Source organism: Cryptotermes secundus, unplaced genomic scaffold, assembly GCF_002891405.2.
Source record: "Cryptotermes secundus unplaced genomic scaffold, Csec_1.0 scaffold537, whole genome shotgun sequence".
Lineage (NCBI taxonomy): Eukaryota > Metazoa > Arthropoda > Insecta > Blattodea > Kalotermitidae > Cryptotermes > Cryptotermes secundus.
The window spans coordinates 1,743,940-1,761,186 of record NW_019740661.1 but is presented as its reverse complement, the minus strand read 5'-3'; the positions used below and the strand labels follow the sequence as shown (position 1 = coordinate 1,761,186).

Sequence of the window (17,247 nt, the reverse complement as noted above, 5' to 3'; positions counted from 1 at the left end):
AAATTTACCATAAATTTAATAAATTACACCAAGGCATTTATTTAATTATATATAAGACAGTACAGACATTCATAACAATTCATTATAGACATGACCACACTACTTACAAAGAATGCCTCTGGAATGAAGCTACAACTCATGGTTAATGTATATTAATATAACAGTGTAAACAATAGGAATAAAAATGAGTCACAAAAATTTATGGTAGATACCTAACCCCTTGACATTCAAGATTATAATTAGAACAAACAGATAATCAGTTACAATACTAACAGCATTATCACTTTCATTATGAAACCACTGAATTTTGACCAGCTGTGAGGAAATAACCCCTTTGCCAAAACATACAGGGGTCTTGGTAACTAAAGGGGAGGCAACTAAGTTAAGCAGCCAATAAAAAGGGAGCACATTTTAATGGTAAGGACTCATAAAAAAAGGGGAGGAAAGAGTACAAACAAAAATAATTGGATAGAACCTAGGTAGAATTTCTCAGATTTCATTTTTCCAGCCATGCACTCTTGCTCGACCACATTCATCTACAACCAAATCACTAGTACACTAACCGCTCAAGACGTCTGAAACCAGCAATGTAAGAAAACACAAAGTCCAACAATGCAGAGAGTGCTAATAAAAATTCAAAATCGCAGACCCTTCATTAACTACGCAGGGCAGTATTTCTTTTTACAATTTTCATATTATGCTGGTAATTGTGGATGTGTTATCATTCTGCTTGTTAAAATGGGTGCTCCATTATAATTCTAAGTCACTGTCACCACCATCTCCACACAAAACCACTCTACTATAAAAGATACCTTGTTAACCACCCTCCCCCCTTTAGATCCTAGAGATAAAATGCTTTGAAGAGTTCATCCTTCCACTGCAGAATTAAAACATGGCTTCACCTACAAATTTCTGTCCTTATCACTGTTCCTAAGCATGCAGCAGTTAATTATCTCCATCTTCCTCCTCCTCTTCCTCAGATTCTGCTTCAGCCAGCCACATCAACCATTGGTTTACCTGCAAAAATCCAACAAAGTTAATTCTTCATTCACAATAAATAGCCGAATGCTGCTATGGGATGTACGGAATGGGACAGAGCTGAGAAACCAAGCAACATACACGGAAAGAGACCAGACTACTGTTAATTACAGCTTGTTTTGAAACATTTTAAGAGCTCAGTTTCTCTGCAGCTCCAAACATTTATCAAATAATTACAGAATGAGCCATGTTTCAACTCACACCAAACAAATGAACATACACTGTTCAGGTAGCAGGGGTTGACTCATACTGCCTTATGCAATTGTTCAAGAAATGAATGTTCAGAGTATTCCGGAACTGCTCCAGCCAGTCTTGCTCTATCATGGTGGAGGCAATTTAGATTATATATAATATTTGTGTTAAACTAAAATACATAACAAAAACTACATTTCCCAGTTTTACTCAGAAACGTTTCAGCCCAAAATACAACTAGAAAGTAATGTCTACAGAAAATTTGGTTAATTAAAAATTTGCACTGTTGCTCCTTCAGCACTTAGAATTAATAAAGTTGTGTGTTGTCGGTGTCAGATTTAATCTGTCAGATACTTCTATGTCATTTACTTGGAGGGACTGAAGACAGCCAAGAAAAACGTCTCCCAGAATAGTCACTGTCCCAGCCAAGATTCAAACCTGGCATCTCCAGAATAAGTCAAAAGCAATGTCCTAGGGTTATGTCATGGATGACAGAATATGAGCCTTCAGTTGTCATGTTCATTTCTTTATCTTTTTATGGACTATTTATGATGCTGCCAGCAGCACAGACAAGACAATATTAAGTGACAGGATCAGTGAACTGGAGAGGATGTGGAAGGAACAATTCACAGCCTCATTTGAGGTACTAACTCAGCATTCGCTGGGAATCCACAGTACCCTCATCACTGTTGCTACTCTTGACTAGGTAGCTCCTGAACATGTCAGAAGCATTACTTCTGTCAACTAATTCTGATTATAGCAACATAAATGAGAGAATAAATAGCACCATGGTTATATGCAAAATTTTAACTAATACTGCAACATTACACTGTCATTTATTTATTGACTAGACATGGGTATGGCCTGGTAACCGAATTTACTGACCACTTATAAATCGTAACTACGAAGAATTATAGCATTATTCCTAATTCACACATTTTACAAATCAATACAGCACATAATCAGTCTTCCCTGGCTTCACTAGAAACTGCCCGGTAACAGAATCCCAGCAATGTCCTGTTCATGTTGCTACCAACTGTCAATTGCTTCACAAGTAACCCTTGGTACCAGGAGTGTCTTCACCTTCCTAACTGCCTGAAAAGTTGCAATTTACACAGCCTCGGCAGACCCAACAGACGCTGTCTTCAACAGTTCTTCTATTGTTGTATGCCCATCCGTTTCAGCAGTATGTTGTTTTGGCTGCCATGGGAATATGTTTACTGGCCATCACCTAGCAAGAGCACTTTTGGCTTCCAGCCACTGTCAGTATTTATGGTACATGTACGGGGCACTGTCAGTAGGCAAGACTCTGCAGCACTAGGTGATAGTGATGATGAAACTGAGTACCAAAATACAAAGGATGTAGAAGGATGCAATCACAGCCCCTTTTAAGCTCCTATCCCAACTGGTAGCCTTTTACATGGGTGAGTAAAATGAAAACCTTAAAATTTGTTTACCAGCTAATTTAGGGCAAAGAGGTTCTGTACAGCTTTGCATTTTTTAATATATTATCCTGTTGTGTTCAATGCACATCCTCCAGCACTTTACTAATGCCTGGATTCTGCACAAGTGCATGCGTGGGGGGGGGAGAGAATCCTTTAGCTGTATGTGTAGCCACACATTCCCAGGCTCTTGCACTTCGTCACTGATTCAGGGAGTCTTTCCACCAAGAGACCTCCTTGAGTGGCTCAAAGATATGGTAGCCACAAGGAGTGATGTCAGGCAAGAAAGGTGGATGTGGGAGAGATTAAAAATTTATGTCCATGATCATCTCAGCTGTCATACAGGCACTTTGTGGCACAGCTATGTAAAAAGGTAAAGTTATCCCTGTAACAGGCCATGGAACGCCAAGAGGGTTGTGAGAGGTTGAGGCTCCCACATCTTCTAGACAATCATATTTTCTTGACCTCGGCACTAGTTGGAGGTGAGTGGTCAGCTTCACGCTCCTGCCGCTTTATCCCTGGGGAAAGAGCTCCCGGTACCCACTGGACAGAAGGCTGGATGGGCCCCAGAACCAGTATGGATGCTGTGGAAAGAAATTCTTGACCCTACTGTGACTAAAACTCTGACCCCTGTCATCCAGCCCATAGTCAGTTACTATACAGACTACACTATCATACATCTTTGGATATAAACTGTACTCACCACAAAGAACGATTAAAATACATAATCCTCAAGTCCACTTAATTAGTACATCACTATATGACATTAATGTTTAAAAATGCATGTCTGGCAATATTTATTCATCATGCGTTCAAATGAAGAAGTTACAAAATTGTATGTATGATTCACTGTAGATTTTAAAGATGGTGTATGACACTCAGAACTAGTGCGTTTTTAGATTTCATCCACCATCAGATATTCTAAATTATTAGAGAGTGTTCCGGAAACTGGATCTATTTTATTTCCTCGGGTGAGGGGGAGACACCTACTCCATTGGGTCCCTTCAAAAAAGCTAACCTCAATCACTGGACAACCAAAGTCAGTATAATTACAGGTATATAAAAACATGAGACTGCGCTTTGACAAAGGGAGGTAACAGGAAAAATATACAATACAATTGTGATAAAGCATGCACGGGCAGGAAACTAAGACAGAAAGGGAGATGAAAATTTTATGCAACAAACCACATCCAAGAAAAACAATGCATAGGATTAAATGAGAAATTTTGTGAAACTGTTTTGTGACTACTGCTAACACCACCTCTGGAGTAAAAGCTGAACACTGGTGACTAAAGCCTGATAGAAACCCATGATCAAAATCTTACATCACACTGTTCTTATCTGCGAGTTGATAACCTAACCGTGAAAAGGGGGATCCAAATGGGAGAAATGTCCACAGTGAGTTGACTCTCAGGTGGGTTAAGCATGCCATATGGGCCAATTCCTTGTATTTCCTATACCTGCTCTTACTTTCAATTTCAAAAATCCTGGCTTCATCCCAGCTAATTTTCATTCTTCTAGAAGAACTCTTTCAGACTGTAGCCATATTTATGCACCACACAGCTAGAGGTCTGCTACCTTTGGAATTAATGACCGAGGGGATGAAACCTTGAGGATAACTGCTGAGCTGAAGATCATATCTTGGGCTACTTATTTCATTAAACAGAACTTGAATTAAAATTCTTTTCATGTGTGGCACATGGTTAGCTATGAGGCTGAGTTATCAGCTGGCTTGGATGGGTTTTCCATAAACTTTGGTGGCCAATGCCATTCCTTTCTTGATGACAGAACATCCAAAAAGGAATCACACTCTCTGACCCATAGTGAACTCGATGGAAGGCCTTACACTATGGAGGAGGCTGAGAATGGAAACATATCCAGTTTCTGAAACACTGTGTTCTTTAGTTTTTTAGAATACCAGTTGGACAAAATAATAAAAAAACCCAGTAATTCAGAACGATTCACTGTTTATCCATCCATCTGCATTAAATGACTCAAGAACCACTACACAGGTTTTTATGGAATTTAATATTCAGGAGTTTTATTTAAGTCTGTAAACATGATTCAATTTTAGCTAAAACTAGATAATAACAAACCTGTACATGAAGAACAAAATGCATTTCTGCATGCATCTCACACATAACTTGTTCCATACAAACAGTCCAAATGAACGTGAATATGCTCAATATACTTTTCCTGTATGTCTTATTGTTTTCCAGATAGTTAAGGCCAGAACTATTATGCCATGGCCATATTTTGTAAGGTTCTTGAAGTGGTTCTCATGTAGACATGAAAGTAATGAAAAATAACTCAATAATTGATGTCTCGTATTATCTGAACTGAGAAGTTAAAATTTTCTCATGCTTGCACAACTTCTTGTACTTGGAATGATCTGCTAATATGGCAAAAACCGCAGTCTCTCTGCACATTCACCTCATGGTCATGTAAACTCTCTTTAGGAACATTTTTTTTTAAGTTCTATTTCTAATTTCGCTTTATAAACAAGATACCATAAAGGATTCATCTATTACCGACCTATATGCCAAATTTCAAATTCCTAGCTTCAGTGGTTCATCACTTATTGCTATAAGACCAAGAGTCAAACACACATTTCACACAACCACCATGCTCTTGCATTATTCTATAAAATAAACATTTTAATAAATTTACACAATTCTCAGTTATTCATAAGTATATCTTCTTTCAAGATTCATTAATACCATGTCATGCCCACTGTAGGCCCATACATCTGCCATGCTGTTATTACCAATCTCTTGGATGGCAAACTTGTGATAAGTGGTTCTCAAGTTCAAAGCAGAAAACTCTACTACTGCACATGGTTTCCTTGGCAAAAATATATGAAAAATGGTTTGATACTGATAAAAATACAGCATATTACATTTTGTCAACAATGAGGAAGGAACAAATAGCACAGTTTATTGTCATGTCAAGTTGATGGGGTTTCTCCCCCACTTGCTTACTTTACCTCATAGGAAGTGAGAAATGAAACAATTTCTGTAATGACTGAAGTTGCTCTGAGGTTAGAAAACATGCTATTATTTCATGCATAATGTATAACTCAATCTCTTATCAAGGTGAGTTTCAAGTCACAAACTCACGTGCATAATAACTCACTTGGAACAGAGCCTTCCCCTTGCCAGGGTAAGCATCAGTAATATCTTCCTTCCACTTGAGAAATGCATCTTCTTCCACAATCTCCAGGTCATAGAGATTTACAAACCATCGGAGCAGCATACCTGCAAGAACAACTTACAAACTATAACCAAAGCAATATAAATCAAACTGCAGCACAATGTGTGCAGTGCAACCAAATTCATTCACAAATCACACAACTTTCCACATACTTAGAAAACAATTCAGAAACAGAAGAATAACCAGTAATAATACATTTTTATCCCAGACATAAGCCTCATGTCATGAAGGCATATGGACATCATGGATGTTGACACTAGATGATCTCATGTTCAAAAAGCTTTCAGTATCCTTTGGATAGGTATGAGGTAGGCTCCAGAGAAGTTCTTAAATGTTGAAAAGTTCCAACACCCCTTCCAAGATTTGCATCTGGCTGAAAAATGAGGGACAGAAAAAAACGTGCACTAACAAAACTCCAAAGTAAACAAAGATGAAAATGTACTGTAAAACTATTCTAATTTAAAATCCCTCATTTTTGAGCATCCTATGCCATGCTTTCTGCAAATGCAGCACTATTCTCTGCTTCACATTTTGTGTAATTTTCTGGAACTGGTGCACATGTTATATATTCTAAAAATTTAAGTATAGTCAACACATTTTTTGAATGCAATTAAGGTTGTTTTACCACTAGAGTGCTGTACAGCTTTCTCCAGTGATCAAGGACCAAACAAAACACTTTCATCAGCCACACACTTGGTCTTATAACAGTGAAAAAAAGGGGGAATCTTAACAAGATTCAACTGAGAAACAATTTAGTTAACAATTAGGGCCTTAGATAATATACACATCCTTGGATTTAGACAAATAATTTCAAGGGGGGGGGGGAAGAAATAAAAACCATATTTTTAACCTCATTACTGCTTCAAATGATAATTCTTGAGAAAGTTATATGCATTATGGGAACTTCAAATTATGTGTAAGTTTTGAGGTTTTCATGGCGATGACCATGAAGAAAGTCGTCTTCTGGCCAAAACGAAGAATACATGGCGCCTAAACCCAGAAGACGACTTTCTTCAAATTATGTGTTGGGCATTTTTATATCAGCACTTGCCCAGCAATTGCATGATCAAAATCCATTACCACCTTGCCGCACTGCAACCAGCTTTAACTGTATTGACTGTCACTTGAAACTTTATCAAGAACAATTTTCACGTCAATATTTGTGAAGAAATTTCATGGTAGGAAATGTCCACATTGCCATATCACATTACTCTGTTAACTCCCTCAATCTACTGTGTAAAATTATACAATGAGAAGTTGTATTCTAACGTTTTATGCATAGATCTCAGACATAACTTTTAAGTAAAAAGTATGTAAATTACATGAGTACATATGGTACTTCCGACTTCCATTAAACATACTAGGTCAAGATGTTCTCACTACAGAAAAACAGAGATGCAATGGTATACCAATACATCCTTCCAAGGTTCCATTCCCAGTGAGACCAGGTTTCATTCAAACACTCAATTAATGAAGTGTAAAAACAAATGGAAAATGAGGCTCTTTCCCTCATTTCAGAAATAAAATCTGAAAGGCTGCTTCAGATTTGAGTGCAACATATATAAATGTCTTGTGACAATATTTTAAGCTTGTAGCAAAAAGACACACACAAGATGCAGCAGTATATACTAACACACAAGTCACACTGCTGTGAGAACAGCAGACAAGAAAGGCAGAAATATGTTACCAGGACAGAAGCTCGAAGTACTACCAACAGCAGTAATTCCCCACATGGTTTCCTTGGCACAAATATATGAAAAATTGTTTGATACTGATAAAAATAAAACATATTACATTTTGTCATTTTTCTAATTGTACTACCAGAAAGCTACTCTGATCCTCAGGGCTAGTTACCTGAGTGAGGTATCTGACAAGCACATTCATGAGTGCACTGATAAATCCAGCACTATTATCTTTATCAACTACATGCCAACCTCACACTCCTTTTAATAAAACATCTCACCATTAAAATGGAATACTGTCTCGAGGAAAGGTTTACTACTGTGAAAGAGAGTAACAAGCTACAATGGAAACTTCTGAGCGATATTTAACCGTTAAGGCCTAATGTTTTATATATATATATATGCAGCAAGCAGCACCCCTTGTTGGCCCAATGTTATATTTATACGCGGCAGGACACTGCTCTCTTTGAGAGTGCTGACAATTTGATCTTGGGTTTGAAACCAAAACAAACCCAGTAAGGTCACTGTCAGTGGTTCATTCCTTAGCTCTAAACAATGAAATCGTTTATCAAGGTACTGGTTTCAATACTATTTACGTTTAGATATGACTGTTTATAACCTGGTCGGCCAAATATAGCCCAGCTTTCTTTTGAGAACCGATAAGGAAATATTCATCGATGCTTGCAGATGAGTGCTTGCAGAGCTTTCAAGGAAGCACGACATATTCAAGGATTAGTTTTCAGTGGTGAATTATCAGTTAGGAAGTCAGTGTCGGATTGTCTAATATTTCTTCATCAGTTAAAAAGTCAGTGTCAGACTGTCATATATTTCTTTATATATCATTTTTATTTTGTGTCTTGGAAGAGGTATAAACCTACTGAGCAAGTATTACTTTGTGAGTAAAAGGCATCTTTGCCACTGTGACTTTCGGTATCAGTGTTGGACTGGCACTCTTTTCGACTAGTATTATAATTACATTGCAGCACTATTTTGCGAGTATTACTAACAGGTGAGTGTGTCACTTTGTCAATCAACATCATTTATTTGATTCTGCTGGAAACCCCTCTCCCCCAAGATGATTCTTCAATCACACAAGGCTAATATCACGGTCAGTGGCGTTTCTCAGGGGAGGCCAAGGTTATCTGGGGCTCAACTGAGTCAACTGGAGGTGAAACATTCACAACGCTGGCCAACCAAAGGGAAACAAATAAAGACACTGTGTGTTTCGCTAAATAAGAAAAGCAGGAGCACCATTTTCTGTCGCAAAAATTGTGATGTTGCTCTGTGTGCCGTGGACTGCTTCGAGAAGTGGCACGAGCAACAGGGTGCAAGGTATCGTAAACTGTGAAGTGACACAGTTCAAACTCGCGTACAGTCTGAACAAAATATTATTGTATATGTGATTATATTTTCAATATCACCAAGTCTCAAGGCTGAATATCACAGTCACTGGTGTTTCTGGGGGGGGGGGGGACATTTAAATTCCGGCCGCAGAGGGCTCCCGGCAATTTAAAAGTCTGTATGTTAAAGGTTAAACAGTGCACATTATTCCAGTCTTCTAACTGTAATGTTCGGGAACCTGACCTTTCTACAGCCACACTCATTTTTCCCACTGTATAAACACACGAGAGAACTTTATAGAGATCACCACCTCAAACAATTCCTATGTCAATCTGTCCTCATTTGTTGTTATGGAAACATGCATTAATTTCATAGCAACGGTCTGTTTTCATGTGTTTACAACCTTCCAGTTTTCATAGCATGTAAACCGTATTCCATAACCAGCTGGTTTCCATGAATCAATCTCTCCCTGGCAACACATTTACCAATTCGTTTCCTAGAAATGGCCCATGTGTCACAATATATAACAGAGGTATATAGACAGCAGTAACAAAAGTTTCAGTATCATAGTTGCCACAGCCTGGCGCTATACAAAAGGGTACTCTAACAACATGTCCAACTGAACTGTAGGCCCACCACAACAATGATGTGCCACATGGCTAATGAAGGTTAGTATTTCCCATCCTGAGTTCTTTTACAGACAAAATAAAAGGGGGAACAGAAGAAACCTAACAGTAGAGGCACATACCAGACCATACAGAGTCAATACAAGACACCTAAAAATGGTCTGACTCTTCAGTAATGGGAGATGAGTGTGTAATGTGTTGTTGCAGATTCACATGACGAATGTGACTGAACTCAAAAATTAAACTCAAATTGAACTCCTTTAAGTTTATAAACATCATTAGTATTAACCTTTGCAGGCTGCAAGTTGCACTACTGTAATTATGCATGCTCCAGGAAGCTGAGAATTCCATTTTTTAATACAGTAGCGTGTAGACGCTAAAGTTGGCACTAACTTTTCTGATAAGCAGCAGTCGCTTGGTCAGTATAGTTCACTTGCAGACTCAAGCCATGGAGTTGTTTGTAGCATGTAGATGGCTGCTACTCAGAGCAGGGGAGACCTAAACGCAACAATGGCATACAGGACCAAAGATTGAGGCAAGAGCTGCATCTGGGGAGCAGGAAAATATTTTACAAGGCCTTTGGACAAATCGTCAGGCTGCAGGTCATGAAGCGAGCAGCTGAGTGTTCCCTTAGACTATGGAAAATGAGATATTGTGGAAGAGCCAGACACCACCCAAGAGAAAGAAGAGACTGTTAGCAGCTTAAGGGCCAGAGACGTAGGAGCACTGATGACTCTCGGAACTTTTGCCTGCGCTGACCAAAAAAAGGACGATGGTGGTATACCTGGACTGAAACCCTTATCAGGGATCTGCTTAGGAGGGTGCAATGGGAGCAGTTGGAGAGTAATCACTGTGAAAAACTGGCCATAGGGAAGGAAGGCAGGACCTATCAGACATCAAAGCACAGCCCTCAGAAAAGAAGAAATGGTAGTATGCCTGTAGGCTATTCAGGACAAAGAGCCTTAATGAGGGTGCAATGTAGCATGCAGAGGGCCATTACTAGGTTACAGCACAGTAAACAACTTATCAGCCTAACAAGAAGAGAGCTGGGGTAGTGATGTTGCCATAGTCTAGCACCAGGCGGAGAGTGCCACTGCAATGGAATAGGTGATACCATACCACCAACATCAACAGAAGAATGGTGCTTTCTGTTGGGTCTGCTCCGAGGCTATAACACACAACTGACTGAGCTGAGTTCAGTTAGTGGAGTGGAGTCAAGTTGAGAGCTTCGTCAATGGAAGCCAGTAAATTCAGCTCACGGCCACACCATAGCTCAAGTGGTTAGTTGCTGGCTTCCCACCGCAGTGGCCCAGGTTCGATCCCGCGTCTGATTAAGTGGGATTTGTGGTGGACAAAGTGGCGCCGGGTCAGGTTTTCTTCGAGTACTTTGGTTTCCCCTGCCAATCTTCATTCCACCAATTGCTCCACAATCACCCTCACCTATGATCTGGGGCTGGTACAATAGGCCAGAAGTGACCGCAGTACAAGGGACTTAGTCCCAACCCACTACCAATAAAAAAATCATCCCAGGAGCTGCAGTGATAGGCAACAGCCAGCAAGAGTGTGAGAAGTTTAGGAAGCTATGGTGATGGAAGCTGTTACCAAACAACCGGTGAACACACAGCAGACTGAGACGACTTAGTATGTGATGCAGTGAACTGCAGTGTGTGTGAATTAGCAACAGTGCTATAGTAGTTAAAATCTGTATGTGTTCAATAAATCCAATTACCAATCCAAACCCCATCTTTAGTCACACTTTATCATGTAATAATACCAATATTAATTCCCAAGATAAAATTATGCCACCATCCAGTCCCAGAGGATTTAAAATCCCACATTCCCAGACAACTAAGGGTAACAGTACAGAGGTGTCATACTCCACACATGAATCGACAGTTTAATGTTGAATGTATGAAGAATCCATGCAGAATGTTTGTTGTTACCTTTTGGGAAGTGCAGTGAGTAACAGTAGACCTGCAGAGAGTACACGGCCATCACTTGCAGGTCTGTCTGTTCATGAAGGAATGCCTGCAGCACCGGTTTCAACTTCTCAAGCAATGCTTTCTCCTTCTCCTGCAGAGCCTTGTCAGGGACTGTGTTTGGGTCACACCCCTCAACCAATGTAGATTCCTAATAAATCATGTTAGCAGTTAGCTGTGGTGACAGCCTCAATGGCACCTTCAGTTCTGTAATGTTATAGTTAACACCTCCTGCTATTATATTCTACACACTGTACAAAAGAAGTCTGCAATCCAATTATGAGCATACCTAGACAAATTTAATTATTTTAACAGTGAGAGATGTCAGGGCAGCAAAGCCAAGACACTTCATAATGTGCCAGACAAGTAGCTCAAAATGATGTGGCTGGATACACAATTTTAGTGGCTACAAAGCTACTCTGATCCTGAACACTAGTTAGTTTACCTGAGTGATGTATCTGACGAGCACAGTCATGAGTGCATTGATAAATCCAGCATTTGTGTGATGTGATGGATCTAGGTTCTCCTTGATCCATTTATAGAACTGAGTAGGATTTGGATCTGCCTGCAACTGTTTCCACAGTTCCGACTGGATCCGCAGAAGTGGAAACAGAAATGTGAGTCCACGGTCATCAAGGATCTCTGAGAGTCGGTCCTTAGTTCGGTCCACTTCAGGCAACATGTTCAACAGATTAACCTGCAATGTTCCAAACTACCTATAGCTCGTGTAAATGGCATTGCAGAACATGTCACACCTCGACCCCCCCCCCAAAGCAAAGCACAACACTTTCATGAAAACCAGGGATTCCAAACATTTAGATCTCACAAGAGATTGTACAGTGTACATACCAATTCCCTCAATTTAAAATGACCTACACTCAAACACCTCAAGGCTTGATGATGAAGGGAAATAGTAGAATCAAACAAAGCTCCACACTGCTGTATGGCTGCTTCTGATTCTGCATACAATAAGCCCCTATTAATTCAACATCTGATTACTTTAAATACTGAGAATTTCTTACTACAGTTTCTCAACCAGCAGCACAACACATAATTCAAAATATGTCTACGGTGATATTCAAGGTTTGGACAAGGCCCTGCAAGACCATCAATACAATGACCATACAACAAATTAAATGAAAATAGACTGGAATTAACATGAACAGAAAATGTCACAAAAGAATCTGCCTTGCTTGGAACTGTAAGTAACAAATACAGTGAAATCTTCATTTGAAGTCTCTGCATGTGGGGGTGGGGGATCTGAACAAGAAGAGAACCTTGCATGCAGGGAACTTTCTTCTGATCTAAGCTGGGAAAATTTAACTGGAATTAAAATAACTTAAAATATAAACTGACAAATGCTGCTTGGACTGAAGTGAAATCAAAGTAGAGTAGGCATGAAGGTATAAAGTACATGAGTTCCTTGAAGATAGTGACCACAGTCAAAAAATCTTACCTTACTATTATTGAAGAGTTGTGTTAATCTTGTTTTGCCTTGAGTCTTGTAAAGTTGTTGCAAAATCAGCATGAACAAAGGGTAATATGCACCATTTTCTGTTATCTCTGAGATTTCCACAAGAGTAATGAGCTCTTCCGAGACAGCATGGGCTGCAAAACCTAATGAGAATTAGAAGCAGACTGGTAAAATTTTGGGCCACTTCGTAATTTCAAAAATAGAGAATTCTTTCTAGACCTGAAAATTTTAGTCGTGGCATCTTTGTACAGTAATTTTATTTTTACTACAATCCTGAGATTAGCACACCATATTACCACATTTAAACATATGATCCATTAAGTTGCAAAATATTATGAACAAGAATTTGGTCCAACATGGAAAATATATTAAGCACGACCTGCTAGTAAAAACATTTCCTCTGAAAAACTGGATAGGCCCAATAAGGCGTTCACTGGTTAACAAAAACATATCTTATTATTGTCAAACGCATGGCACACTCATGCCATTTGACTTAACACACCCTCACAAAGAAAGTCACACACTGGTAACACACATACTGCAAAACGCCTTTCTAAGTCCGTCTATGGGGAAACGTGTATTCCATCTGAAATCAAGGACAGCCATAAACAGGGGTGTATGGCCTATCCAACAAACAAGTTTCCTTTCACAAGCACTTTCCTGTGAGTTGTCAGTTTATCAATTTAAGCACAGCAAGTCTTCTACTTCAACAGCACTTCTGACTTTCCACTGTAGCAAGTGCTACTCTGTAAACAGTACAACTTCTGGGAACACCACGTAGCCTAATAAATGCTTACAGACATTTCAGCAAACAAAGTGCTTCCTGCTTATTTGGCTTACACTTTGACCCTGGAGATGGAGGCAGTATGTTCCTCCAAAAGTCAGCAAATTCTACCAGACTATAAGGCATTACATGAAAGATGATTCTTCAATCACCATCTCATACAACACCTTTTCTATTACTTCTGCATTAACATAAACAAGTTTGGCAATATATTTGATCAACCCATTGCCAGGCATCAGCTTTGTAAATAAAATACACCCCTGCAACAGTAGAGCAAACTGTGTTTTCTGTGTCTGGCAGTTGGCGTAGGAAGGGTGACATCACACATCAACAGTAGGTGGCTGTCACACAGCAACAGTGGGTAGGTGTAACATGATATACGTTTACTTTTGGTCAATGTCCATTCCTTGGCTATAAAGTGAGCAGAATTCTTGAGCGAGCAGAGAGAGAAATAGTCGCAGCGGAATCACAAAAACGAAATTTGTGTGTGTCATAGTGCAGTGGGTTTGGAAGTGTGTACTTTAGCGACACTTTTACAGTTTCCATGTTATAAATCCGTTGCCAGGAAGCGGATAGCGAAGACTAGTGGAAATAGAGTGAGATGATTAGTGAGGAGTCATTGTAAAGTGTGTAAATCAGCAACAGTGCTGTAGTAATGTGACATCGGCTCATGTCCGTGATCTGTGTGTGCAATTCTCCCCTCTACTGTCTCTATTCTCCCCCTCTCTCCTTCCCTTCCTGAGCTGGCTTAGGAGCCTACCGAGTGGAGCTCTAGGCTCTTGGCTTCCCAACCGTTGAAGGGGTAGGTTGTTCTCATTTCGGACCACCGGTCGAGGTCATCCTCGACTGTCCAAATTAATTTCTCTATGTGGTATTCTATCTTAGAACAGCGAACTCTGCAATCATTCTGATACAGGTATTTACATCATGTTTGTATTATTTCTTTATTAATATACTATCTTTATTCTTTGTTAATATTTGATTTGGTTATTTCTTTTTGGGTATTTCCACCTTGCTGATTTCTTTGTCCTCCCCTGCTCGCCCTGTCCTGTGTTCACGAGAACCTATACGCACCCAGAAGGATCTTCTGAAGGGTACCCACGCTTCAAAAAAGTGGTAGCAGAGCATGATTGGGTTCTCGTGGTTGGGTCCATGTCCATGGTTTGGTTGAGTGAAAACAGGGTGGGACGGAACTGTGGTTTAGACGGCCGTAGTCGCTTGTTATAGTGGTTGGTTGCTTTTGTAGCACGCATTGTTAGCGTGGCTATGTGGTCAACGTAATTTCCTCTGAGAGTCTGGTTAGTGTTCGTAGTGTATTTGCACGCAGTCCTAGCGTGGGTTGCCCTGCTATGGTGGTTCGGTTTGTGTAGGACACTTGGGTAGGCTATATGGAACGTGACCTGGTTGTTATGCTCTTGTTATTATAATTGTTTCGTGTCCATTTCGTTAGTAGCATTATGGAACCACAAATTATCGTACCCGAATTTTTGCACAAGGATGAGTTAGCGTATGAGTTGGAGGTCCGTGGTATAAATACGAAAGGTTTAAATGTTGCGGATTTGCGATCTCTTTTCCGTTAAGTCACGCGAAGTAGAAGAAAACCCTGGCGCGTGTACTAATTCTGATATCTTCCTGGCCCCTAATAAAGTGGTAACATTTTGCCATCATCGTTTTCAGCAGATTAAGAATTTGGTGGAGAACACAGACTGTTCTTCCATTGGTCTTGATGTTCCTCGTTACCTCCATCGGTTGCGACATATCAGTACCCGGCTACGTCATCTATTGCAGTTGGGCAAACTCGCACCAGATGTGCGGGCGGACATGGTAAATTTCCAATACACCAATATATGCAGTATACGAAGTGTGTTCAGGAAATAACGGGAATTTTAAAATTTCGCGGGTTTGGAGAGTCCAATTGTCAAAATTTTTTTTTTATTATGTTGGTATACATGCCCCTGAAGTACAATAAAATTTTCAGCTGTATTCATTGCTTACTTTGTCTGTGGCAGCCGCTAAGGTTAGACGTGTTTTTATGAGCTTGGCGATTTTCGTTTGTTAAAAGAAATGGATCAAAGAATTTGTATCAAATTTTGCGTAAAAAATGAAATAAAGTGTTACAAAGTGTGTGAAATGTTAACAAAGGCCTATGGTGAGTCTGTTATGAGTAAAACAAGAGTTTACGAGTGGTATAAGCGTTTCCAAGATGGCCGTGAAGACGTTGCAGATGACGAGCGCCCCGGACGCCCCAGCACATCAACAACCGATGAAAACGTGGAAAAAGTGAAAGCAATGATTATGAATGATCGCCGAATCACAATCAGAGAAGTCGCTGATGATGTTGGCATATCGATTGGCTCATGCCATGAAATTTTTTCGAATGTTTTGGGTATGAAACGCGTGGCAGCAAAATTTGTTCCAAAATTGCTGAATTTTGAACAAAAACAGCGGCGAATGGAAGTTGCTCAGGAATCACTAAAGGAAGTCAACGATGATGCAGAATTACTGAAACGTGTTATAACAGGTGACGAAACATGGGTTTACGGATATGACGTTGAAACTAAGGCTCAATCGTCTCAGTGGAAGCATCCTGGATCGCCAAGACCGAAAAAGGCTCGACAAGTGCGTTCGAACGTGAAGGTTATGCTTACTGTGTTCTTCAATTTTAATGGCATAGTGCATCATGAATTCTTGCCTCAAGGTCAAACGGTCAATAAGGAGTACTACCTGAAAGTTCAACGCCGTTTGCGTGAGGCAATCCGAAAAAAACGCCCGGATTTGTGGAAAAACAATTCATGGCTTTTGCACCACGATAATGCACCTGCTCACACTTCGTTGCTTGTTCGTGAATTCTTGGCCAAAAACAATACTGTAACGATGCCCCAGCCTCCATATTCGCCAGACATGGCTCCGTGTGACTTTTTCCTATTTCCAAAAATAAAGAGAACCTTAAAGGGCCGTCGTTTTACAAGCATAGATGACATTAAAAGCGCATCGCTGAAAGAGCTAAAGGCTATCCCAAAAATCGAGTTTGAGAAGTGTTTCGATGATTGGAAGAAGCGCTGGCGTAAGTGCATAATATCGAATGGGGACTATTTTGAAGGCGACAACATTAATGTAGACGAATGAATAAATATTTTTTCCAAAATACGGAAATTCCCGTCATTTTTTGAACACACCACGTATGATTGCGCAGGTAGATTCCTTGCAGAAGAGTCACCCTTCAGGGGATCAGCCTGCTGCTGTTTCCTTTCTTAAGGTTCAGGGTGCCGCTCCGTCCGACCTTCAGAGCGGAACGCATTTGACTGCCCCTAATCTCACTCCTGATACGTGTTTACCTTCTCAGGAGCAGCCACTATCCCCTAGCCAGGTGGTACCTCCGGTGGTTAATTGTGATTCGAGTACTTTGGGAGGCTCTCTCCGTTTTGTGAACTTGCCTAATCCTGTACACAAAATGCTCGAAAGTCTTCATCTTACTG

At 40.1% G+C, this 17,247-nt stretch overlaps 1 protein-coding gene across 2 annotated transcripts in view; it reads right to left on the bottom strand.

The window, feature by feature from the left end:
• Positions 1-17,247, bottom strand: part of LOC111872513 (eukaryotic translation initiation factor 4 gamma 2) — a 47,813-nt gene continuing 30,566 nt past the window's right edge. The window contains exons 13-17 of one of the 2 annotated variants that reach the window (XM_023866510.1): positions 12,970-13,130; positions 11,959-12,210; positions 11,478-11,664; positions 5,808-5,929; positions 1-1,017 (exon numbers count right to left, since the gene is read on the bottom strand). In XM_023866510.1, coding sequence (XP_023722278.1) covers positions 946-1,017; positions 5,808-5,929; positions 11,478-11,664; positions 11,959-12,210; positions 12,970-13,130 — 794 coding nt within the window. In that variant the 3' untranslated portion in view covers positions 1-945. Of the gene's footprint in view, positions 1,018-5,807; positions 5,930-6,059; positions 6,259-11,477; positions 11,665-11,958; positions 12,211-12,969; positions 13,131-17,247 lie in introns of those variants that run through there. The other variant, XM_033754719.1, reaches the window with a different exon arrangement.